The sequence below is a fragment of the Hirundo rustica genome, chromosome 9 (genome assembly GCF_015227805.2).
Source record: "Hirundo rustica isolate bHirRus1 chromosome 9, bHirRus1.pri.v3, whole genome shotgun sequence".
Lineage (NCBI taxonomy): Eukaryota > Metazoa > Chordata > Aves > Passeriformes > Hirundinidae > Hirundo > Hirundo rustica.
In genome coordinates this window covers 28,972,520-28,998,406 of record NC_053458.1, presented here as the reverse complement: position 1 = coordinate 28,998,406, position 25,887 = coordinate 28,972,520, and the positions used below count along the sequence as shown (strand labels likewise).

General features: G+C 45.9%; 1 protein-coding gene across 4 annotated transcripts; it reads right to left on the bottom strand.

The window, feature by feature from the left end:
* Positions 1–19: 19 nt before the first annotated feature.
* Positions 20–25,887, bottom strand: KLHL20 (kelch like family member 20). 4 transcript variants are annotated; one of them, XM_040072460.2, is made up of 13 exons: positions 25,809–25,887; positions 23,894–23,954; positions 16,759–17,332; positions 12,570–12,728; positions 11,418–11,512; positions 10,116–10,231; positions 9,169–9,352; positions 7,943–8,086; positions 7,580–7,713; positions 6,255–6,463; positions 4,014–4,120; positions 2,366–2,446; positions 20–2,280 (listed from the first exon to the last, which is right to left on the bottom strand). In XM_040072460.2, exons 2-13 carry the CDS (start codon positions 23,914–23,916, stop codon positions 2,250–2,252), a joined length of 1,857 nt encoding a protein of 618 aa, XP_039928394.1. In that variant the 5' UTR covers positions 23,917–23,954; positions 25,809–25,887; the 3' UTR covers positions 20–2,249. The 4 variants fall into 4 exon arrangements, with proteins under 4 accessions (XP_039928394.1, XP_039928395.1, XP_039928396.1 ...); XM_040072461.2 differs by lacking the exon at positions 25,809–25,887 and adding an exon at positions 24,224–24,357; XM_040072462.2 differs by having other exon boundaries at positions 20–2,446.

Below are 25,887 nucleotides of genomic sequence, written 5' to 3'. Positions count from 1 at the left end.
CAAGGAACAAACCAAGAACAGCGTAGAAGAAATTTATTAAGATAGCACTATTTATACAAGTTACTCATGCTAGAAAAAAGCATAAATGATACATGTAAACATTTGTTTACAGAATACTTGTTTTCCTTGTAAAGGTGCAAATGATCTTCATATGTAAACACAAGAATACCGACCTTTAGGGGGAAAGGGGCTTTTAAAAAAGTTCTGATGTCCCATTTATGACTGTAGTGTATTTTTTACTATATTCAAGCACATTAAAGTCTGAGTTACATGAATCAAACTATGAAGTTAAAGAACTTAAGATGTCAGCACTGCCTTTTTCATCTCAAGAATTTACAGTCCTCTTTTTGAAAATCAGATTTAGTAAGGTCCACAGTTAGATCGGGTGCAAAATGTCATTCTTCCGTACTCAATAGAAATTACAGTACAAACAGAACTGTTGAGTCTTGAGTTCTTCCCTGCTCTCCCCCCACCCCTGTGGGGAGGAGTTATTCACAGTGCCAGCAAACAGCCCTTCCCCTCCAAACTCTTAAATGAGCCTCACACCTTTCCCTGCTCTAACCAAATGCAGCCAAAGTGCGCAAAAATCACTCAGAGAGGGCACCATCCATCGTGGTCAGGAATTCTACAGACACAGACAAGAGGGCAGCTGAGGTGAGGCTGGTCTGAGCTTTTTTTTCAGCAGGAAGGAGCTGGCTGCGGGTCTGCCCCTCCAGCAAGAACACAAGAAGCGTGTGTCAGAAGTAACAGATGATACCTGCACCCTGCTTCAGACAAGAACTGATATCGAGCAGGCAACAGGAGGAAAAAGGCTTTTAGAAGTGAGTTAGAACTATCTGGATTTAGGTTCTGTCAGTGGTTGCAGGAGAAAGTACCAGTGTGGGTGTAGCCAAACTCTGTATTCCACACCCATCTGCATTATTCCTGATGGCACTGCTAAAGGTGGCTCGTTTGCAGCAGCCTGTGAGCTGGATGCACTGTTCTCTCTGTCTTCACAAAGTGACAACTACGCCCAGCCTAAGGGGGGGTCATCTCTGCCAATGGGCCATCAAGGACTCCCCAAAATATCCTATGACTCTTAGGATTCCATCATTCCATTGTGAAATCCCTTGCCCTGGGGGAGGGACTCAAAATTCCTGCCTGGACTTTGAGGGTCTGTGACCTGGTGGTTTGAGGATTTAGACACCACCATGGGACATCCAGAGAAGGACCAGGCCTTTCCACAGGACCAGCGCTTCTGACAAGACCTCATCCATCACTCCAACGGGACTGCAACCACCATTTAATTGGGACTGGTTTTAAGCCAGTCTTTCTGTATTCATTGCATTAATTATAATCTTTCTATTGAATTGTAACTCTGACTTGAAATCTCTCGCAAGGTATTTGTGTGGGGTCAATTCCTCCCGCTGGTTTATTGCCTTCAAACCAGCACGGGTTCACATACAAGAGAGAGGAGAGAAAAGCTGAACTTTTGTACAGTAAAAAGGCATTGTTTGAAAATCCTTTTCCTCTCACCCTTTTTGGGCACTTCACTGATTCAGTCAAGCGATGAGAGTTCCAGTTCTGAAGAGATACTCAGGGCACCCATCCTCACAGCTCCCCCGTCCTCTAAGAGACCCCAAATCACACCACAAGGTTGGAACCACAGTAGATGGCAGGACACAGCCCTGCTCAAACCACCAGCTGGTCAAAATGCAAATCACACATATACATATACATATATAAAATACATATATATATATGCACACACAGAGATGTATATAAAAAGCTGGAATCATCGCTGTGAGCGATACAAAGGAAATACATGATACAAATCAAATGAAAAAATAAATATACTCTGTGCACAGAAAAGCTTCTGTGCAAAGGTGGCACCTTGCAGGTCAAGTACTTTTTTTTCGAAGCTCTCTGTAAATAAGGCAAAAGCAATGTTTTCCTTGTCACTTTTTCGCCCACCAAACAGCTGCCACATCCACTGCTCCCACAGCAGGAGGGAAAGCAGGAATCCCTCCTCCTGGCCAGACTCCCAGTACAGAGTGTAGGCTCTCCATCAGCATCCTTTACGCTACAACAACTGTTACAGTTTGGTTTAGTCAAAAAATGTAGAACTATTTAGAAAAAATACGGACATAAGCAACACTTCTACTTTTGTCCAGTGGTTCCCTGGAGTCTGACAACGTGGTCTCCCGCTGGGCACACTCTCACAGAAGTCAATTTTTATAATTCCATAGAAAGAGTTCACCGGCAAAGAGTTACATTGGATCTAGCCCGTGCATACTAGAGCTGCAAAGAGGTCCAGTGTCAACAAGTCTCTTCAGCTTTTTCTAGGAATGAGAAGGCAGGGGACTCCCTCCCTCTGGAAGCTTACCATATATGGGATTCACAGTGTGTCATTTTGATAACGCCCACGCCTCCGCCCAGCCGCCGGTAGTTCATCCCGCCGTACAACCTGCGGAGACAACATTCCAGGGTCACACACTGGCCACATCTCCACGGGGACACCAACCCTTGGGAGCTGCCACGGGAAACGACCGAACCAGCCCGTGTTACCAGCGTTATTGTCTGCTTAGAGTGGGCCACGAAGAAGAAGTTGTGGAGCACCCACCTTACACAACAGTAAACAGCTGTATTTGCTCATGCCTTTCTCTCTCAGAAGTGAAACTGCTCCTTGTTTTGACACCAAATTTTTGTTACTCAAACAAATACTTCCTGCTCCCTGTCTGGTAAAATGTGCAAGATATAAAAAAAAACGTTGTATGCTGTAGGTGACCTTAGACTACATTCTGGGTAACACAGGACTAGGCTTATTCCTCACAATTCAACTAATCCAAATTATATTTCTAAACCCCTACATTCAGCTGGATCCAACCAAGATATAACACATCCCAAGCACCATCTGTTGACTGCAACGGTGTCTGTATTTCACAGAGCGATCAGATCCCTACAGACTCCAGCTGCATATTCCCTTCTGTGCCGCTGGAGTCTGCTGGCAGGAACAGGAGAAACAAGTTCTCCAAACAGCTTTGTTAAAGCCAAACTGCATCTGAATCGTTTCTCAGTCAAGCTGCACAAATAAAAAATATCCTCAAGATACAAAAGAAAGGGAAGATCATGGAAGCTGGTCACCTATATTGAGTTCAGTGGAGAAAAAAACCCACAAGCTAATAATACCTTGAATAATCTCCCTAACTGTGTGAATGTCAGCCAGGCAGTAACTTCTAACTCTGGACTCTCACAGGGAGCAGCTGAAACCATTCCACTAAGGAATCTGATCAATGTACTACTCTCTCCTCAACTTTTGAACAGTAGGTGGATCCAGGGGAAATTCCTCCACTGCTGCTCATGACAGCCATTCTTATCAGTGAAGGGTTAAACTACTACTACCACTAGTAAGAATAAGGACATTATTTTCTTTCTATTCCCCACCCTTGCCAGATTATCACAGCAGCAAAAATAGCCACAGGAGCTTGGTGCTTTATGCTAATTACATTTGGGAATAAATACACAAGCAATTGTTTTCAAGTATAGTTATGACCCTAAAGGCTATTTTTCCCCTTTCTTTTCTGCTCAGTGTATATTTTGATCAACAATTTTGTATTATTTGTCTCAGCTTGGACATTCTTCCGGTGGCTGCATCTTGCTGATTTAAAGGGGAATAACATCACATGTTTGAAGTGTTTCAGCTCCTCCAAAAGGATTCAAAAATCACCGCCTCAGCTTCAAAGCAAGAAGTGAACAGGCCAAATTCTACATGGTGGCTCTGAGTTCCTTCTGCTAAGGACAAGCTCAGTTTTATTGGGAAGCAGGAGAGACTCAGCCCAAAATGAACAGAAGGGGCATACTGCGATATCTTTCAAGCTGTGATTCTTTCCTGCAAGGCAGGAAGCCAGAATGGGAGTGTTGTGATGGTTCCACCCCACACAAGTTCTCTGTTATGGTGTGCACCACTTTCCTAATTTGCCTGGAACAGCTGCAGCTGGATTCCACTGTTTGATTGTTGCACAAATTCAAGTTACCTCCACGTGTTGGCATCTGGATCAAACACCTCAATGGTCTTCAGGTACGTTGTGCCATCAAAGCCCCCCACTGCCATGAGCTGACCATTCACCACAGCCAGGCCAACCTGTAAAACAGCCATCAGACAGCAGCTACTTAGCTGGGGTGTCCTGAAAAGAAGGGTTAAAATGACAATATTAATAAAACTATTTTATAACCATGTTTGGTGAAAGGCGGCCTGCAGGAGAGGGTTGGGTTTTTTTCCTTTAGGGCACAGCACAAATAAAACACCCTAAAAAATGAGACATGGAAAGTTAACTATGTATCTCAGAATAGAGAATCTCTCAAAGAAAAAGCAGAGTTTCTCTTATTGCCAGCTTCAATAAGTAGAACCATCTGAATGAAGATGAATACATGAGAATCTAAATCTTTTTCATACAAAACTCATGTTCTGGACTGAAATTCTTCCCCAAGAAGAATATGTACCAGCCCACAGCACTTAGTTAAAGTAGCAGAACCACAGGTAAGCCCCCGGTCCCAAACCTCTCAGGTCAGGGCTTGGACCACGTGTAAGCACTTTGGCCTCCAGACTTTGTGTTTAGCCTTTCTGCAGAAGCACAAAAAATCACTGAAACATCAAAAACTTGATCACTTCATGTGGAGTATAACAGCGAAAAGAGAAGGTACACAATGTGAAATGGTCCCTGTTTCAGCTTTGAGGAAGTCAGAAGAGCTGCAGATACAGCTGCATGAGTATAGCAGTTTCTACGGAAAGCAAATACAGAAGCAGCTGATAAAAAGCCAATGTCTAACGAGAAACTAAAGTGGACAGTGTTGGACAGCTCACTCTGTGCTTGGAGAACAGAAATAAATATGTGCTCTCTGCCTCCAAAACCAGTGGTTGCTCAAACTGTGATTCATACTTGCCTCACCAGGCACTGGAACACCAACACACAGATAAATCCTTTACTACATAATCCAACACCTAATGGTAAACATCCAGATCATTTACACCTCCCCAACCACGATGACTGCTGAAAACACTGCAGTAGTCTATTGTTCACAAGAAAGCACCACAATCAGCAGTTGACAGGAACAGTTGATGGGTACATTCAGTGAAGAGAGGTAACAGCCTAAGTGAAAGCCCAGGAACCCTGTTCCCACACACACGCCTCAAGGCAATGACAGTCTGCTGGGATTATGTACCTAAACAAGTGCACGTGCTAACCCAGTTTCACAGCTTTTTCCTCCGAGCAAGTAGGTGTTTTCACCTCCTAATTCATCCAGAGAGATCCAGCTACTAATTTGATAGCATTCTTTAATGGTATCTCAGTACCAAGTACAGCTACATCACCTAAAAGCTCCTCTGCTTCAGGCTTGACTGCATATAAAGGCCCAAAAATATTTAAAAACACCCTCAAATGACTCATTTCCCCATCCTAAACAGCAGTCTGTGGCGTGACTTGGCTATCTCTTCACCCTCTAGTCTCGCTAGAGAGCTTTTTGCAAACATTTTCCGTCACAGAAAAAGCTGAAGACGCAGAGGAAGCAGGAGAGCCTCGTGAGAAGATTGACACTTCACCGTGTGCTCTCCCCACAACAAGAGCGACAATGACACCCTACCCTGTGCCCTCCCCACAAGCAGACTGACACTCCGATCCATGCCGTCCCCACATGGCGACAGTGTGGCACAGACAGGCCCACCAAGCCCCACTTGATGTCTAGAGAGGCTACCTGGAACACAGGCTAGACAGAGCTAAAAGAATAAAGTAGGTATTTATGAAAAGGCCTTCAAAGGATACACCTTGGTCAGTACAAGAGCTTGACCAAGGCTGGAGCAAAGGTGGGCCCAAGATGGCGGGCCCAAGATGGCGGGCCCAAGATGGCGGGCCCAAGATGGCGGGCCCAAGATGGCGGGCCCAAGATGGCGGGCCCAAGATGGCGGGCCCAAGATGGCGGGCCCAAGATGGCACATGGGTCACAAGTTTTCACACCTTTATAAGTTTTGGTCTGTTTTCATGTTGGGGTTAATTGTCCAATGACAGCTTCATGTTATGAAGTCCCATCCTCCCAGTTTGCTCTCCTCAATTCACTGCTGTTTACACCTTTTGGGCCTGAAGCTGCAATGGAGTCCTTGGTCCTCAGGCTGGAAAAGGACTGTTTTAAGCTGTGAGGAGAACTTGCTAACACTTCACATGAAGTTCAGAGTTACACCCTAGTGCAGTACAGAATCTGGAAAATACGGACTACATCGCACTCACTCCGCTCCGCCGGGACGTCATGGCCACCACGGGAGACCACTGGTTGGTGCGTGGGTTGTACCTCTCGGCGCTGCTGAGCTCTGTGGTGTCGTCCCTGCCTCCCACGGCGTAGATCATGTCCTGGTACACGGCACAGCCCAGGTGCTTCCTCCTGGTGCCCATGGGAGCTATCGTGTGCCAGCGGTTCTCCTGGGGGTTGTAGCGTTCCACTGCGGAGGAGGAAGGGAAGGTCTTGTCAGCAGGGTTGGCAGGCGGTGGGTAGAGCACTTTTTGGACACAATTTCCACACACCGAAAATGCCGCTGCTATAAAGGCAAACTATAAAGTTGGCTTTTCGCAATTATTAAGATGGATGTTATATGTAAAATGTTAAAGTAACTCTGCTGTAAGGATATAGTTTTCGTATTTTTGCTTAAACATAGCCGATATACAGTTATGCTTGTAATTAAACTGTTTCGCTAAAATAACATCCAGTGAATATATAATAAAGACCCCTGTTACTAATATGCCAATCATCAGCACCTGCCATCTAAAGAAAGTATAAACCACAGCCCAAACTAGAAGTGATAATAAAACCACAACCAAAAAACACACACGCTCTAAAAAAGCAGACCCAAGGAGTAGCAATACTAAACAGTTCTTAGAAAAATATAAATACACATAATAGTCTGTGAATATGCAACAAATTAATGTCATAAAAAAAGTATTTCAAAAATTTCCCCAAAGATAATAGGGCTGCTCTTAGCTAAAAGCCAAGCACCTGATCGTTTAACCCTTTACTTTCTCTCCATCTCCTATTGTCATTTTTTATTAAACTTTCTAAATTTTACCAAGAAAGTAAACCTTGTTTTTCACACCATGAACCCGTTTGTTCTCTCTTTTCTTCCAAAGAACTCTCGCTAGTCTCTCTCCTGTCTCCAGCATCAATCACACTCAGATCTTCACGCAAGAGGGAGCTGGCAATGTTACAAACTGACCTGCAGCTGTTTTACCTCTGGCACCTTCCTTCCTACAGAAAAAATGGCTGTTGCAGGAATTAAAAAAAAAAAAAAAAAAAAAGTGCTTGCAACTGCTATGCAAGCGATCAAAGCCTTGTATTCAGGACATACTGCCAAATGAAGCACTGAGAAAGTAAAAATATGCCATGCAATCAGGTAATAGGGGCTCACAAGTCTGGAGAGTGAGTTATTGCACGGCAAGATAATATTTGAAGAAGAAAAAAAAACTCCAGAAACTGAACACATTCAACAGCCATGTGGGGACATGACGAGCACCCAGGACCAGGACAAGCGCTGATTGGGATTAAGGGACAGCAAAAGGCATACCAGTATTGAGAGGAGATGTTCCATCAGAGCCTCCCACAGCATAGAGGAAGCCCCCCAGCACAGCCACTGCCACTCCCAGGCGCCTGGTGCTCATGGAAGCCACTCGAGTCCATTTGTTTTCTTTGGGATCATACCTGGCAAAAGAACAAACACCAGAGGTGAGTGAAGGGGCATCTTCACAAAGGGGCAGGAAGACTGACTTTATTCTCCCCAGACAAAATTCCCTGTAAGATTTGTGCAGTTCCTGTCTCTTCTCCAGCTTGTCTGCAGCAGCTGCACCCTCTAAGAGACCCTCTTTCTTGCTGTGTCCCACCCTTTTTTGTTTGGATTTTTTTTTTTTTTTTTTTTTTAATTAAAAAGTACCTCTCCACAATGTTGAGACAAGACACACCATCCTGGCCACCCACAGCGTAGAGGTAACCTCCAAGAACTGCTACTCCAACACTGGTCCTGCAGGTGCTGGTGGGAGCCACATCACTGCTCCACTGATTGGTCTTTGGATCATACCTGGGAAAAAACCACACCAAACAGCAAAAATTAACTGCCCAGGTCTGCTTCAGACCCTCCCATGCTTGGGAGCTCTACTAAGGCTGTAAAACTGGCCTATCCTGAGCTTCAGCTCCAACACTGCTCTTTGTAAGCTGGATAAAAGCCCTGAAGTGATACAATGCATCCAGTACACGTTACTCCGGGGACGTTCAAACTGCAGCTTGGGATGAATCAAGCTGAAGATCAAAGGTTCAGGCTCCTGAGAGAGACTGGCTGGCGTGTGGTAACTCGCAGCAAAGAGCAGCAGCCAGAGTTAACTCTGCTCTGTTCCCTGCAGCTCACACAGGAACTCAGCCAGCACTGGGACTTCCAGATAAAATATGGAGGAACAAGATGGACTTGGGAATCCAGAGAAAGAAATACAGTGCACAGCAAGGAAGTGCAGGACGTGGGAGATGCAATGCTAGGGTCACGATTTGGGAAGTTGGGAGCATTCAAGGAGATAGGTGGGAAGGAAGGGAGGCTTGAGGGGGGAGGAGGTGTTTGTACAGTTCATTGGGTTTGTTACATGGCCAAGATTTAGAGTAGTAGGAGAGCTTGAGTCATGTGGCTTTCAAGCATGGGAATTGCCCTGTGCAGCTCCCAGAAACAGGAAGCTTGGCAAAACTTCTCTGACTTTAATCTTTTACAGGCCTAAAACTGACCTATTTTCCTTCTTCTGTCTGTGTGCCAAGGTTCCTTAATTCTCAGTTGCCACTTCACAATAAAATTCCAGGATCTCTCCCTCAGCATGTAAGAAACGCTCACTGTAACCTCACCTTCCTCAACAACTCTAAAAACAAACCCACAACTGCGAGGAAGGTTAACCAGCACCACCACTCCTTCCAACAATACACCCAGACCCATCTCCTAGAGATTCCTTCCTTATGCCGAGGCTTTGGCTTGTCCCATTAAGCTGGGGATAACATGACACGAAGTGTTTTGGACCAGGGGGGCGCAAGGCAGGAGGAAATGGCAAAACGAACTCATTCCAAAGAGGCTGCATCCAGGTTTAAACAGGCAGAGCTGAAATTCTGCACAGGGGCCTTATGGAGACCTACCTTTCCACGCTGTTAAGATAAGAGGAGCCGTCGTGGCCTCCCACAGCATAGAGGAGGTCATCCAGGACGCTGACCCCAACGCCACAGCGCCTCTTGCTCATGGAAGCCACCATCCTCCACTCGTTGGTCTGCGGGTCGTAGCGCTCCACGCTGGAAATGGCGTCCCCGCTGCACCAGCCCCCCACTGCAGCCAAACACCAAAAACAGGGTCACAAAAACACTCCCCGAGCTCACAAACTGCCTGTGCACCTGGCACAGATCACCCCCTCAGGCTCATCTCTGAGTCACTCCTGCTGAGGTTTGTAACTACAAAATAGAGTGAGAATTTCAAAAGTTTAGAAATGCTGTGGCATTCACAGCACCAAAGAAATCACGTGAATAAGAAAGCGTAAGTTAATTCAAACTTTCAAATATTAATGCACAGGTCACATCAGAAATAGGCTGTGAAGACTTAATGACACCACCACCAGAAAATCCTGCCTGGAGTCTCCCGGCCTAAGCCAGTGGGAAAAGCACATAAATCCAGAATATCCTGAGTTGGAAGGATCCATCTCCCTGCACAGGAGAGCCCCAAGAATGCCACCATGTGCCTGGGAGCACTGTCCAAACGCTTCTTGAGCTCTGTCAGGCCTGGTGCCTTGGGGAGTCAGCTCCAGTGCCAGACTCTACCCCGGGTGAAGAACCTTTATCTAATATTCAACTTAATCCTCCCCTGACACAGCTCCAGGCCACCCCCTCGGGTTCTACTGCCGGTTGCCAGGGAGCCGAGATCAGTGCCAGCCTCCCCTCTTCCCCTCACGAGGAAGCTGCAAACCGTGATGAGCTCTCCTCTCTGCCTCTCCTTCGGGCAGAACAGACCAAGTGACCTCAGCTGCTCCTCATATGGCCCCCCTAGACCCTCCAGCATCCCCTGCAGACACCACACGCGCACCTGCAGGGACACACACCTGCAAAGAGCACCTCTCCACAGCGGATGGGTTTGCGCGGCCTCGTTCGCGGTCCCTGCATCAGCGGCCGCTCCTGGGGCAGCAGCAGGTAGTTTTTGGCTTCATCCACCAGATCCCTGTGCAAGACAGGAAAGCATTAACCCTCAGAGCTCAGTCTCAGGAGAGGAGGCGAATCAGAACTGAGCAGCCAGCACTAGTCATGCACCTCAGGTATTCACAAGTCACACGAGAAGGGCATGAACAGCTCCGGTTAAATGCTCGCTGTCACCTAAATACTCATCGGTTGTTTATAAGCCACTGACACGGTGACAGCAGCAAACCAGCACCAGCGCTTGGCCAGAGTTAATAATAGATATAGCTCGCTATAAAAAGACTGATTAAAAAAAAATATATGACAAGAGGTTTGTCAGGCTTACTGTGCAGAAAAGAAAAACCCAGCCTGCCTCAAGCTAAAACTTAACAGTCAGTGGTTTTGCCTCGGAAGAGAACAGGAGTTGGAAAGCACACAAATACATAATACACACATGACCAATAGATGGAGATAGTACCCTTCTGATGAATATTTTCTCCATCAGCTCTGGCCAGCTCACGCTGTCCATCCATTCATGACTTGCCACCTGGACTAATCCTAATATTCCAAACCCTTGAATAAAACAAGAAAGAACAAAAAAGTCCTCCTTCCCTCTACAAATGCGGAATATATAAGTAGTATAAATGCTTATTCAGGAAGAGAACAATTTAGCCTATGCCCTGAACTTCTTTACAATATGCACAAGATAAATCATGTGCTTTGTGGATAATACATAACTCTGTAGAACCAGAAAGGTGAGACTCAAACCATAAGAGGAGGAAATAACAACTTCCCTGCAGTATCCCTGTGGGAAAGAGCAGACTCTAATCCCAGAGTCCAATTCAGTTATCAAAGTGCTAACATTCTACATAGAAAAACTACTTTAGATCCCACTGAGATCATCACGAAAGCCATGCAAGAGCTAAACTGCAATAAAAGGCCATGACTATAGGGGAGAAAAAAAAAAAGGCAAAATGAAAATCAATACACTGAAAGGTCTTTTACCAACAGTCAATCTGCACACTCAAAGTTTGCTATTTCATTGAAAACTTGAAAGAACAAAACCACTTCTAGGGCACACCAGTGACTATTACGCAAAGAGAAAACTTTTTCTTGCTTCTACTATCCTTCCAGTTGCCCAAGATGAAATTGTGAGGCATCACCCATTTACCAGTGACAAATAATTCAGAGGATAACATAATCCAATCCTGTAAATGGCTAAGAAGATTTACCTGCACTCCTCATCGCTCTTAATGAGTGGATCAGAACCCACTGTACCCACAAGAAACTTGGGACTCAGCAGGGGCAGGCGGACATGCTGCAGGACCTAAAACAAAAACCAGAGCATCTATGGTGAAACCACAGATACCCAGAGAGATGCAAGAAGCCAAATGCAAAACAACAGGATTTTAGTCAAATGCAGCACCTTCGCCTTTTCAATATCTCAGTTTAGATACCCAGCAGAAAATCAATCTTTGGAAAGGGACCATGCACTGGATCTATTAACAGCTGAAAACAAGGTCACAACTGGAAACCTTTAGAAATTGACAGATGTCAAGACATCTGCCTGAACACTGATTAAAAGTTAGTGGTTTTATCAACCATTTAGCTCTCTTAAACCTGAGTGCTATTGCAGAGTAAATGAACAAGAAACAACACGTCTTTCACAAGGGTTTAGAATTCGAAGGCCCAAGCACATATAGACAGAGGCAAACAGTTATAAAAGCATTAAAAGCTGCCTTGAGAAGAGCAGCTTCTTCCAGTCTGGGTTGTTTACTTAAAACCATTTTCAAAAGCTTTCCAGTAAATAAAGTTGCATTTAATGTCTCTTTCCAAAGCAGAAACGGCGAGGCAGGCAGATGCTCACCTCTTTTGATCAGCCAGCCCGAGACTTCAGAGGCTTTGGGCTGACAGCTTTGTCAGAATGGGTTCTGCTCCGTGAAATGCCTTGGCTCAGATGAGGCATCACATTCCAACAAAACCATTCTGACAAGCTCCAGGGTAACACTGTGAAGGGCTGAGGCACAAATCAAGCAGCAGAGCTCAAAGAAGCACCGCAAAGCCAGACAAGCCTTTTCTTCTCCACTGTGGTTTTGATACGACTCTCCAAGCAGCGCAGGCAGGTTTGTCTGGACAGACTGCTGGAGTGAGCTCATTTGGTAAGTCCTACCTGGGAACAATCCAACAAAGCCCCTAATGAAGGCTCTGGCCAGTGCAGCTTCCAGCCTAGATGAAAGGACAGTGCAGGCCACCTAACACAGGTGGGAGTCAGAGAGAATTTCGGTGGCTTTACATCACTCGGAAGCGCTCTGGCACCGCCCTACCATCCCTCATTCCTCTCCCCCTGGATAAAGCAGCCTGGAATGCCACGTGCCCAAGATTACCTGTGGCAGCTGGGGTCTCCTCTCCTGGATGCTGTACTTCACCCAGGCCATCACGGCGTTGAACACCTGCTCTTCGCTGCGCACGTTTAACTCGTCACTGGATATGATGTCTATGAGCTGGTTGGCAGGAAGCAGCATGAACTCCTCACTCTCCATCACCTGGGAAAGGCAGAGGAAAAATGGAGGGAGTAAGGACAAAGCATCAGAGCCATTCACCACTCCAGCACTTCACGGACTGACCCAGTAAAAAGCCAAATCCCCCTCAGTTCCAACACCAACTCACGTGAAGGGTTTGCTGCACAATGCAGCCCCCAGCAACACAACAAGACACTTCTATAAGGGCATGCCTTTTACACCCTTAACACTTTAAAAGGGTTAAACCACAAAAGGCACTGATCAGGTTTCAAAATTCAAGAAAAACAAAGCCTTTCTTTAAAATCAGCCTCCTCGTTTGCCGTGTCTAATACATAAAGCAGAAATAAAACCGCAACAAATAATGTGACTAAAAAGCAGCATTGGAGTGCAGAGATTCACAAGGAAAGCAAAACAGAGCACAAAAATAAGATCTCAAACAAGTTACCAGAGGCATTGCAGAGAACACAGAAAGCCTGATTTGTGGCAGAACAGAAAATATTTCAGGAGACTCATCTGATCCTGCCTCTTTCATTTGCTCTAAATATACACATGGAGTATGCAGTAGTCGAGATGCACTAAAGAGGGAATCAGAGCCTCGGAGCCCCTAAGGACTGATCTCTTGTGAAAGTCAAGCCACTGACAAACACATTAATTCCTTCAGCATCCAAGATAGCAACCAAGTTTCTCAGGAGGCCTTGGCTGCTGCTGGAGGACTGCTCACACAGCATGAGTCAGTCAGACTGCCCTGGGAACTCGCACACCACCACAGCTCCTGCACAAACACCAGGTACATGGGAAAGGTGCAGGAATCAAAACTAACACTGCAGAAACGGCCTGACTGATAACTGCCAGCTCACCTTCCCTGCAAGCATTCCCAGTCTGTAGCCTGCAATTTCCAAAAGGTTCAAGGACAGAAAACAACTGAATGCTGGCTTGCTCTTATCATCTGCGACCACATTAGAATTCCGTGACTTATTTCACGATTTGCTGCATAAATTAAAGAAAAACACTCTTTGACACGTTCATCTCAACAGCAGTCAGCTGTGCAGTCCTTTTAATTACCTGAAGAAGTTATTTAAGGGCACTGAACAAATATGCAGGGATCACCGAGTTACTGACAACAGAAAATATAAATATAAAATATTGTTAAAAAAGAACAGAGCGGACAATGAGGTCGGTTACCAGACTTGGCTCTTGGGTACCCTGAGCTTTTGGGGACAGTGAAAGCCACAAGGCTGGCCCATGCACTCCTTCAGCCTGGAAGTAGGAACTGGGTTGGTCATTAAAGATCTTTATCAGCTTTTTTCCATAGTCTCCCTTCCTCCTACAAAGCTTATGTGTAAACTTTAGTCTGATCGTTTTTAAAAGCAGCTTCAGAGTCTGAAAACAGCAGCTGTGGAAATTCCTGAGTTAAAGAGGCTCATCCAGTCTCTCCCTTTGACCCTCAGGACACCCAGTGGCATTGTTGGCCTCACAAAATTCAAAACACTTAAAGCACTTCTTTAAACCAAATTATTACTACTGTACAATTTGTTAGTTGACATAGTAAAACAAATCATTATTTTAAATGCTTTGGCTTATTTTGGCTTAATTATCAGGACACTCATAATTACCTGACTAATATTAATGATCTATTCGACTGACTTGCTTAGTGGACAAGAATTGGCTGGATTTCATTTCCTCTGCAGCATTCCTGTACATCAGTGCTTTTGCAAACAGAGAGCGTTCACATCAGACTATACAATATGGAGTGCAATTTTTATCTTTGATAAAAGCACAAGTTGTCCACCCATAAATATAATTCTTCCCTTAACACAAATGTCAAGAGACAAAAAAAAACCCAAAAAACAAAAAAACAAAAAAAAACCAAAGGCTGTTTCTTGTACAGTGGAGTTGTTAAGAGAACCATTTCACATTACATGCACAAAATCCACTAGGGGTTATAGGCAACAAATTAAATTGGGAGGAATGGAAAAAAATTGGAAAAACATTTTACCAAGAAGTTAATGATGTAATGCAGCAATGCACATAAAAATTAATAGAAGCAGAGGTTAGCACAGCAGAGGACATGAAGCAATTCAAACTGCATTCAAAGTAACTGCATGGGCTGGCCTGGTGCCTGCTGCTTAATATTTCACATTGCCACCCAGGAAATTCCCAGCTCACGTTCCTTTCTGCCAGCTCGGAGGAACGATGACCACACAGCCTCCTCACAGGAAGGCGAATTTTTTATCAGTTTTCTACTCCACAGTGGAGGATGGTTGGATAGAGAAGTGCCTGCCTTCCCCCAGGGATCACCAATGCACACTCCAGATAGAAAATACTGCCAGAATTGAATGCAATCCCAAGGAGCAGCACCACTGACATTGTCTGCAGAAAAACACTGGAAGCAAAGGTAAGGATGAAGAGCTGCAGAACTCCTGGGGCACTGAAATGGACACCTAAACTTGCCCAGGCCAAAGAAATAGCGCTCTAATCTAAGCCTCAGTTTTCCAGAGGCCGTGTTTAAGTCAAGTCAATTATAATTTACATCAAGTTCGAGGAAGAGCGTTCTCTTCTCTTTTACCTTCATGTGCTTTAACAGGGATAAGGGAGACAAAGTTTTCTTCAAGGGACTGCAAAAGAAAAGAAGCCCATAGCAAGCAGCTCTTAACAGCCAGCTGCATGTATTAGCTAAAAGATTTTAAAACAAAACTGTCAAGCTGTTAAAAAGTTATTTAGAGGCTTGTAAGCATGCCCTACTCATGTAATATGAAGATCTAATAACCAGTAAAACAAGCAGGCACTGAAAATAAACAACCATCTGGATAGCGTCTTGCTTCCCCCCCCCCCCAAAAAAAAAAAAACACAGAAGAAAAGAAGTGCAGAGCAAGCATAGAGGACATTAAGTGGCCAGTTAAAATGTAGGGGTTTGAGAAACCACCAAGTTCTAACAAAAACAAACTCATCTTAAACAGCAAATTCTATTTGGTTAGAAAAGATGTATTTAATTGCAGCTTTTGGAGGAAACTGATGTTGTGTCCACAGTTAGATACCAAGAATAGTCTTCACTGTGTCCAACAGTCGTGTTCTGTTGTGTTTCTCCTGCTCAGATTTTTCTTAAGTACTACCTGAATGAAATTAATACAATTCCAATCTGCTTCTTGCATGTCAGAAGGAAAAAAAAAAAAAAAAGGATAGAGACAAACTGCCATCACTCACAGAACTTCCATGCTGCTGCTTCTCTGGGGAAACTAAATTAGCACCAGGAGTTCCTGGAGTTCCTCCCTTTGGGAAGGATCTCCCTGTGAAGCTGGTGGGAAGAGGAGATTTTTCTGCAGCAGTTCAGTAAAGACCCACTCTACTCTGACTATTGCTCACACAATCCTTAATCATTATGTTGATCCGTCTCTGAACCAGCTACTGGCATTTTTTTTTCCCACCAAAAAATCATCTAGGCAGAATTAACAAAGGATGAGAAACTTGAGTTTATAAAGGTCAGCTGCAATATTACACATCTGAATTACTTTCAGACAGCTTCTGCTGAATAATAGATGCAAAATCCTAGTTCTGCTACAACAAGGGATTTGAAGACTCCCCAGAGGCAGACCCACGCTCCCCCAAACACCCAATTTTCCAATCCCAGAGCTCAACATCAAAGTTTTTGGGCTCTCTTGATGTGTTGTCCTCACTTTTAACACCTGCCTCCCCTCCTAGCAGAATGTAAAATCCAGAATATTTACAAAAGAGGAGTGGAATGTCAAACCATTGTGCGGGCACGATAGATTCAATGCCAAATCCAGCTGCACCCACGACCTTGTCTCCCACATAGCAGTCACCACACATCTTTCAGGGAAGAAATGCTGTGGATCATATACAAACCACGGGTACAACACAGTCCTGACACCTCTTTCCTCCTTCCTCCCCACTCAACACCTGGCAGCCATCACCATCAGAGCACAGAGCGGGTGTAAAGGCAGGAATTGGAAAAAAGGACAAAACGAGAGTCGCTGAAAGCTCTCACAGGCCACGTTGGCGCATTTTACGTCCCAATTCCAGCACACCAGCTCCTTACCTCCTGGAAGTTGTGCTGCGTGAATTTGTCAGCGATCCTCAGCAGTTCACGGCACGAGTGAGTGTCAGCAAAAGCCCGGATGCCCAGGCAATTAGAAGGGTCCAACTGTCTCTTGAGGAACTCGCAGCAGGCCTCCTGGATCTCGGCCAGCTGGAGAAGGCAAGCAGCTGGCAGCAAGGTCTGGACATTTCCTTCTTCCACGGTGATCTGCGAGGTGTAGGCGAAGTCGATGAGCAGCTCCATGGCCCGCTCGTCGATGTCCCTGATCACGACCTCGGTCTGCCGCGACTCCGCCAGCTCCCCGGTGAACATGGCTCGGAAGTAGGGGCTGCAGGCCGACAGGATCACCCGGTGGGCGTAGATCTTCTTGGCGCCCACTACCAGCACCACATCGCAGAGCTCCCGGTGCTTGCGCAGCAGGTTGATGACCTCCAGGGTCTGCCGGGGGTGCTTGTCGGAGATGTAGGGCATGCGCGCCGGCTGCGGCACCCCTTCGGGCAGCTTGTTGGGGTCCCCGAGGGTGCAGCGGCTGGTCACGTCCATTCCGGTCTCTCCTGGGCGAGTGCTGGCACACCTGCAGCGCAGGAGGTAAAAACACAGCACCATGGTCAGGGATGCCGGGGCCGGCTGCGCCCCGAAGCTCCGTGGTTGGAGCCGAGCACCCGCGGCGCCCCTAAGTCCACGCCAGGACGTGAAAACAAGCACATGACCGCATGAAAGAGGAATCCATCTCCAAGCAAAGCTTGCTTAGAAGTAAACAAATGCCAACTTGCAGCAGGCTTCTCTTTATTGCTATTTTTATACACTTTCTATGACACACGGCTGTAATATCCAGCTACACATACATATTTATGAGCTGAACCTCACCGTAGCCTGGTGTGGTAAAGGCACATTATCCCCACTTCACAGAGTGACTCAAAGCACAGATTAGCTGACTTGCCCGCTGTCAAGCGCCGGAGCTTTCTTTGACAGAGCTGGAGATGGATTTGCACTGCAAAGAGTTCCAGCTCCGTGACTTAACCAAACCTCTCCGTTCTTCTACCTACGTTTTTAATGGGGTCACTCTCACTGTAAATGTCTGAGCACACTAAAGTGTCACACAGACTTCAGGAGCTCGAGATGGCCTGCAGACTACCATGAGCATCTTGCAGGGTCACAGAATACCCATTTTAATCACCATCTCTTCAATTATTTTTGAGTTATGGAGGTGCTTGACTCAAGCCACCCTCCCTGACACGTGTCAAAAGAAGGTTAATCGTCCCCAAGAACGGCAGAAGGCAGGTGAAACCAAAACAAACCAAACAGGAAGAAGATAAAACAAGTATCCACCACTATCAGCCTACCAAAAAAGGAAGAACAGGAAGTCAGGACGGTAATTTTAGAGGCAAAGAATCACTTCAGAATACATAAACTGAGTTATGGGCACAGAGAGAAAACATAGTATCTACCCAGTTCTACATGCAATTAAAGAAAACCTCGGAAACTGCTGCCTCTTCCCACATCAAAGGAAACCCATCACTTAGAGCAATTAAAGAACACTGAGCAAAATATCAGAGTATTGATGGTTTATGGTCATGGGAGATGCACTGAAAGACCCAAAACATGGCGGCCACTACCAGTTTTTCCTTGGTGCACTGATATTTATGAGCTGTCACTACCTCGCTGTTCCTATTAAGAGTTAATAAGAAATCAAGCTTGGCTTTGCCATGGCTCAAATGTAATTTGCAGCAGGTTTGAAGGAAAGAATTAAGGGAAAGAAACACCTCACATCTTTTCCCCTCATTATGATGTCAAATGCACTTTCTAAGCACTGGGAAACCAGTCTCTTTGCAGCAGTTCAAATTATTCACTTGCATCTTAGCCTGTTTTCCCATTCCCTCCACACCCTCTCCCTGATCATCATATTCAGATGTTTTAGACCATCACCTCTTGCTCCTATCTTAGTTACACAGATCCAGCTGGGGCTCCCTCTGGGTTTTGCTGCTTGCTCCTGCTCAGCCTCTGCACCTTAAACGCTTTGGGTTTTTATCCCTGCTCCACCTTTTTTATATCCATCACTGTTCTGCTTTCCTGATACCTCTGACAAGTCCTTCTGCTGTTACACTGCCTCTCACTTTCCTCCACCCACTCCTGTCCCTCACCACCCTAATTCACCTTTGGGGGGCCTTGGCAATCATTCTCAAAGCCCTGCCAAGTGCCTCACAAACAATGCATAAACTGAATGCCCCTTGCAGCAATACACACAGACCACAATTAATGGTACCCCTAACAAAAACCCCAAGAAACCTTGGCTGAAGATTAATTCACCTAATTGGCTTATCTTCATAGTCCTCAGCAGGAAGGCCAGAAGGTAAGTAATTGAATCCCTCTACTAAAAGATGGAGAAAGGTGGTGACAAACATTCCCCTGCAGAGTTTGGCTCTTGTGAAGCAAGCTAAGTCGATTTTATTGTGTAGTAAGTGTTTTGAACTATGTCAAACCAACCCTTGGAAGGAAAAAAAAGAACAACTTAAGAGCTCTTTTAAGACACATCCTACTACAGTTCTGGATGGTTTGTCTCAACCAGGCTGTCAGTGAAAGCACAGAAGAAGCATTCTTCAACTAAAAACCCATTTTGTGTAACTACGGATCAGAAGAGATGGTGAACACCCAGGACAGGGCATCCTTTTGGAAAGCACACAACCCCTCTGTCACACCTGCAGGGTTTCCTCAAAGACATCTCCCACTAAAACCAGCCCTAAAGCAGATCTCAGTGTGGCACGGGTTCTAAGCACAGACAGATTAGATTAGGGCCACGCTGCCAGAAGAAATACACAATATTCCTGCCGATCCCACAGCCCAAGACTCCCTGCCAGCGCAGGGCAGTGGGATGTACCATCTTGTGCCAAGGGATCACTTGGCCAGATTTAGGCAGCAGCCCTTGTCTTCCCTAGCCAGGACAGAGCAGGATTTTTCTGCCCAAATGAGGCCCTGCTGAAGACATCTTTATCTCACTGAAAAGGCATCTGGCTAGCAAGAACCAAAGTCATTCCTGCACTGTTCTCACCAGCATTTATGTGAGAGCTTGCATGGCACCCAGCCTCCTTACTCCTGGGGAGAAAGTGCTGGTTAATGATTAAAGAAGACTGAATGGACGGAAAAAAGAGTAACGACCAAACGAGCGCTCCTGATTCATCCAAAACTTATCTCTGGGTGGTGCAGAAGCCAGTGATCAATTGGCTTAAGAATTTCCAAGCTGTATCAACCCAGATGCTTGATGTGAAGCTCAGTGGGTTGCTGCTACACACAGGCACAGAAGTGTGAACTTAAAGGACACGTCTGCTGGCTTGTGTCTCCACGAGGATCATAATTCCACTGCATTATGCATAAATATGCACAGAGAATGAAATGATGAGTCAGTGGCTTAGAGGTGTGAAAGACAGAAGGCAGCACTTGATTCTCACATGGCAGGGGAGCTGCCTCCCCCCACAGAGGACTCAGGGCTGCTCCTGAATAGCCGGGGTGATTAAGGAGGGCTGAGGATCCAGAGGAAATGTGCGTGTGCTCGGATAAAAACGTTCACACCCAGCTATGCAGATATTCTGGGATTAGCTTCCATCAAAATGCAGGGCTGGGGAAATCAGCAAATACAATGGGATTAAGAAAGGGCTGACAAAGGATCAGTTTCTGTAGCACACTGCTGAGAAGTACAAACGGGAACACAGGCAGTCTGCAACACTAAGTCAGCTAAATAAACAGGCTGCTCTGCCTCCATTTTATTCCACCACGCCAGTGCCCAAAACTTAATTCATTAACAGGGGCATCTGTGAGACATCCATCCTTACAGCAGCTCCTCCCAAAGTTTAAAAAAAAAAGAAAAAAGAAAAGCCTAATAACACACACCTAGGGAAAATTCTCTCCCATGCTGTCACAAGGACATCTTAACTTTCAAATCTGCATTTTTTTAAGACAATGTGTGTTTTAGCACAAGATTACAAACAGGCTTTAATGCAGTTCAGTAGAAAACAACAGGCTGCCCCAAGGCTTATGAAACACACATCTCAGGCTAAAAACATTGACTGAAATCCAAAAATCATACATTGCTGGAGTGGATTTCAGCAGCAAGAGACTTCAGTACCAAATAGAAGTAACAAACCAAGTGATTTCTATCAATGCCTTGATTTCAAGTTAAGAAATATTTCCTATACTCATTACAGAGCTGCAAGAACAAGGGCCATTGGTCCGGCCCAGCCTTTGGCAACAGAAGTCACCACACAACATGCCAACCAAGTAAATGGAAATCCTTTATTGTGGATTTATTCCTCTAGGGGTTAAGTTAGCCAAAAGTCTGATTATCAGGAAAAATACCCCTGATTCATTTTCTTGCCTAGCTAGCAAGGTTTCAGTAAGCTTTCTCAACAAAGTTATGCAAACAAGCAGATAAACCTGACTGAAATACTATTTTACATTACACAAAAGGAAAACAGCAAGGATCTGGTGTATTCGCCCCTATTCACACTGCTTGGTTTCATTTTTACTGACCAAGCCCAGGAAACTCAGTTTCACCCTGACTGAGGAAAACATCCCAGGTAGGATAAAACTAAGGATGCCCATACTCTGAAAGAGGAGGTCATTACTGCAATCTTCCAAAACCTTCCTGAGCCTTCTGCAGCTTGTTTTGGGCAAGAGCTGTGCCCAGGTAGTTGGATAAGCGCCTGACTGCACGATCAGGACCTGAAACCTCCTTCCTCCTGCCGGGTCTGGCTGCTCAAGCCTGCTCTGATACAGCACTGCTGTAAGCTGGGAAACGGCTGCCAGGAGAGAGCTGGGTGAGAAAGAGCTGGGAAAGCTTCCCCAGTTTCTTTGGGAGGTGCTCAAGCCCTCACGCCTGAGCTTTGTTAAAGATAAGTCTGCACCCGACTGTGCACTCATCCATTCTGAGCTGATTTCCCTGCTTCCTTCCTCGCCCCTACTTGCCCGAGGAGTCCAGCACTCCTGGCTGGCCCTGGCCACCAGATCTGCTCTGCCCTCCTTGGCTGGGTGCTGTGGGACTGTGCCCTTCACTGAGAGGCCCCTGCTGCCCTGTTGTTCCCTTCAGCAAAGCCACATTCTCTTGCTTCTCCCTGAGTGTGAGCAAGAACAGCCTGCCCCAACCACCCCTTCATTCCTAATGTAGGACAAATCCTGTTTGCAGCAGCAATTCGTGTTCCCTACTATAATCTTGACAGGAATAGCTGGAATTCCTTGTCTGTTCAAGCTGTTCCTCCTCCCCTCTGAATGCTGTGCACATTTGATACCATCTCAGCGTGTTTATTAACCCACTACTGGCCAAGCCCCGCTCCCCTCTTCGTGCAGGACACCCTCACGTGAGGGTGTTAAAATTGGCTTCAGAGCCCTGAGTAAAAGGATGAAAGAAAGTGCTCTGCCATCTGCTTAGCTGGAGTTCATAGGAAGATCTGTGCCCCAAATCCAATCAGGAAGCTTTTATCATTTTCTGCTAAGACAGGCAAGAGGAAGAGAACAAACAGAAATTTTAACAACCCACACTGAGGCCCTTAAAACAGGCAAGTGTATAGAAGAACTGGAGTCCACAGCTCACAGCAGAGATGTGCTTGTCAGGCCAGGCTGCAGCAACAATAAAAAACCTCCAGTTCTTCAGCTCTGTGCTGCTGCCCACCTCAAATACTAAAACTGAGTGACAGACAGAACTTCCACAATAGCAAGTCCAAGGCCACAAACCCACGAACTCCAGCATGTGAATTCTCTGCCTCAGCGCGACACGCAGAAAACAGCAGGCACGGAAACTGGTTTAGAACATCAATCTCCCCATCAGGGACACAAAAAGTAGGGAGAAAACAAGAACACAAGCCAAGCTAGTCACCAGTTTTATGTCATTCTGCAAAAACATCTTGAGAAAACAAAACCTAAAAAAGCTGTGTGTTTATGTTGGTGCAGATATAAACAATCTCCACTGAAGAAGGCTACGATGAAACAGAGCTCATCTGCTATTTAATCCATCTTGGAGGAAAAGGAATTTACTGTAAAAGTCACATACAGCTCTTCATTGACCAAACCACCTTTCTTATCTTAACAAAACTGCAGCACAATACCCAGGCTCTGTGATGCCCCCGTCATCATGTCCCAGGTTTACTCACTGCTGAACTGCAGCAGTGGCACAGCAAACTAAATTCATGAAAATTCATTTAATTAAAACACCATCATGCCATTCTTAAGGGTTTAAGTGACTACTTACTTCTTGCCTCCTTACACAGAACCCAGGCTAATGGTTTCTGTGGCTAAAAATGCTCTATATATTCATCTACAGTTAAAAGCCTTGCCGCCTCTTACAGGAGTGTTTACAGATTTACCCACAATAAAGTCTTCCTTCTTCCAACATCCCAAAAAACACAAACAGACCGAGAGTTATCTCCAATTCATTTAGAGGTGAAGAACTTCAGGCAACTTTGCTTCCACACAGCCTTTATTGTGTACAGAAATGTATCTGCTGTTAAATTTTGCTGTGGGATTGCCATCAAGCAAGGAAAATCAACAAGAACTAGCAGGGAACCCTGTTTGCAAACCTGTCATCGCGCTGAATTACTGTGACAATTTTTTCTCTATATGAGAGAGAATGTTTTAGACACAACCACAGCAAGAACTCCCCTGAATTAAACTTCAGCTGCATCTCCAGCTCATTAGAACTGAGGCAGCTGGCATCCGTAATTAGAAAAGGAAATCTCCTTTTCACCCAAGACCTCACCAAACGCCTGTCGTTAAGGGAAAAGTAATGCCTCTTGGATATCAAATTTAAAATTATTCCCAGGCAGTTTATCTTCCACAGTTTAAATACCTAAGTAATTAAATACTGGATTTTAAATACGACAGTAAATGGGGGAAGTGGAAAAGGGGATGGAGAATTACAGTAACTTGTCTCCCATACTCTTCCTGAAAGACATCTGGTCCTGTAAATATTGAAAACTAAATACATTTAAGGAAGGACTAAAGAGCAATGATTTATTTCCCAATTCCCCAGAGCCAGGCTTTTTTTAAAAAAATCCAAAACCACACAACATTTCACAGTCCAGGCACGTACAAAACCAACTCACATGATTTATGCTATTTGGGGAAGAGGAGAACAATTGTTTTTGTGTCTTACCTGCGCATTGGCTTTCCGTCCATGCACCGTGGAGAGAAACCTTCACTCTATACTTCAAGACCTGACCCATCAGGGAAAAAAAAAAAAAAAAAAAAAAGAGAGAGAGAAAAAAGGTGATTTCTGGATCAAAAGAACCTTCTTTCCCCTCTTGAGTTTCCCTCTAAGAGAAGAGAGCTGGCCACAACCACGTACTAATGTGCCTTTTAAGCTCTTATCCAGTCACAAATTCACAGCCCAGATTAACAACACCTGGAGTGCAGAGAATAAAGCGGTAGAAAACATCACCAACATTAAAAATATTTTCACCACGGCTGCACAAAGATTCCTTACCAAACAGAACACGCACATCACAAAGTCAGCAAACTGCCTGCCTCCCTGAATCCTTAAAACTACTCTACCAAAGGGAAAAATATCTGAAGTAACAGGGTGCTCACTCTCACTCCTTGCTCAGAGGCAGGGGGTATCTCTCCCTCACACATTTAGCAGAGATTTAAAGCAGGCTGGCACCAAATAAACAGCCCAGCGCTGCTCACCAGCTACACTGCAGAGCCAGAATTTGATAGAAGATAAAACTTGTGTCTGGAAATTGAAGATAACTGTGCCCCAGAGGTAAGAGGGATGCTAATAATGCTACTACATCTGTGAAGATAAACGATGCTGCCTGATGCTCACTACACTTACACACCAAATATTCATTTTCTGAGAGTACTAACAGTTGCAAACTGCACAGGCCTTTCACAGTCAAACACCAACTTCTAATTCTAATGTAAATTAACCCTTTTTACAAGGGCATTGCTTGCCCCAATTTCATTTTCGACAGCTATTCACTTAGGAATACATTTAATTCAATTATTACTCAAAGCAATAAGCCTAACTTTGTGTTAAAAAAAAAAAATCTATTAAAAGAACAGAAAGGTGCTCTGCTTCCACACTGATAGTCACAGGCTTCTACCCCTCCAGAAACAGACTGAGAAACAGGAAACCACTGAACTATGGGAAAAGCAATGACAGAACGAGAATGAATTAAACCTTAAAATAAACACAAGCAGCATTCAAAAGAGAAAAAAAAACCACCCATAAATTTAGGAAGAACAAGATCATTTTTGGAAGACTGAGACTGTCAGATTGGAGCCCTACATCCAACAATAAGCAAAATATTTTCGGCACAATCTAAATCAAACTACAGAACTGCTACAGCTCCGTTCGGCTACGTGAAGAAGAACCTTATTTTACGCGCAGCACTCTCAAGGAGCATTATCCCAGCCACACAAGCGGAGCTAGCTAACGAAGAATAAGCTCAGACTTGCTGTCTGCCGCACTTGCAAATCACTCAGGTTCACAGCTCCCCGCAAATGAAGAAAGGCAATTCCTCCCGGTTAGGGCACCGCATGCCAATTGAGAGGCGAGCTCCGGGCTCCCGGGAACCGCGCATCCCTGCCCGCATCCCGCCGGGGCAGCGCCGGCCGTCCCGCCTGCCTCGGAGCACTTCGCACATGCACGGGAACGTGGACCAGGCTATTCTTAGCCCCCCCCAATTGCATCAGATTTAATCCCCTTAAACCCACGCCTGAAAGCCGGGGAGGAGGGGAAAACACGCACACACGCACACAAAATAAAGGCATTTAAACCGCGGTGCTCCGCGCTGTCCGCGGGGCAGCAACAGGCTGAGGGACGGCTCTGCCAGCAAAGCGCGGCCCTAGAGCCCGCCGCACAACTCGGCTCGCCCGGCGGGACCGGCACCGCTGCCCTCAGCCGGGCCCGGCCCAAGGGCCACCCCGAGCCGAGCCCACCCCGAGCCGAGCCCAGCCCGGCCGAGCCGAGCGGCGGAGCCCGCGCTGGCCCAGCCCGCCCAGGCCGCGGGCAGCGCCGCCCGGCCCACCCCGCGCCCCCCGGCCCGCGGAGCCGCCTCACTCACGCCGGGCGCGGGCTCCTCGCCACCGCCGAGCCGCGGTCCCGCAGCGCCGCCCGAGCGCGTCCTCAGCCGCAGGAAGCGG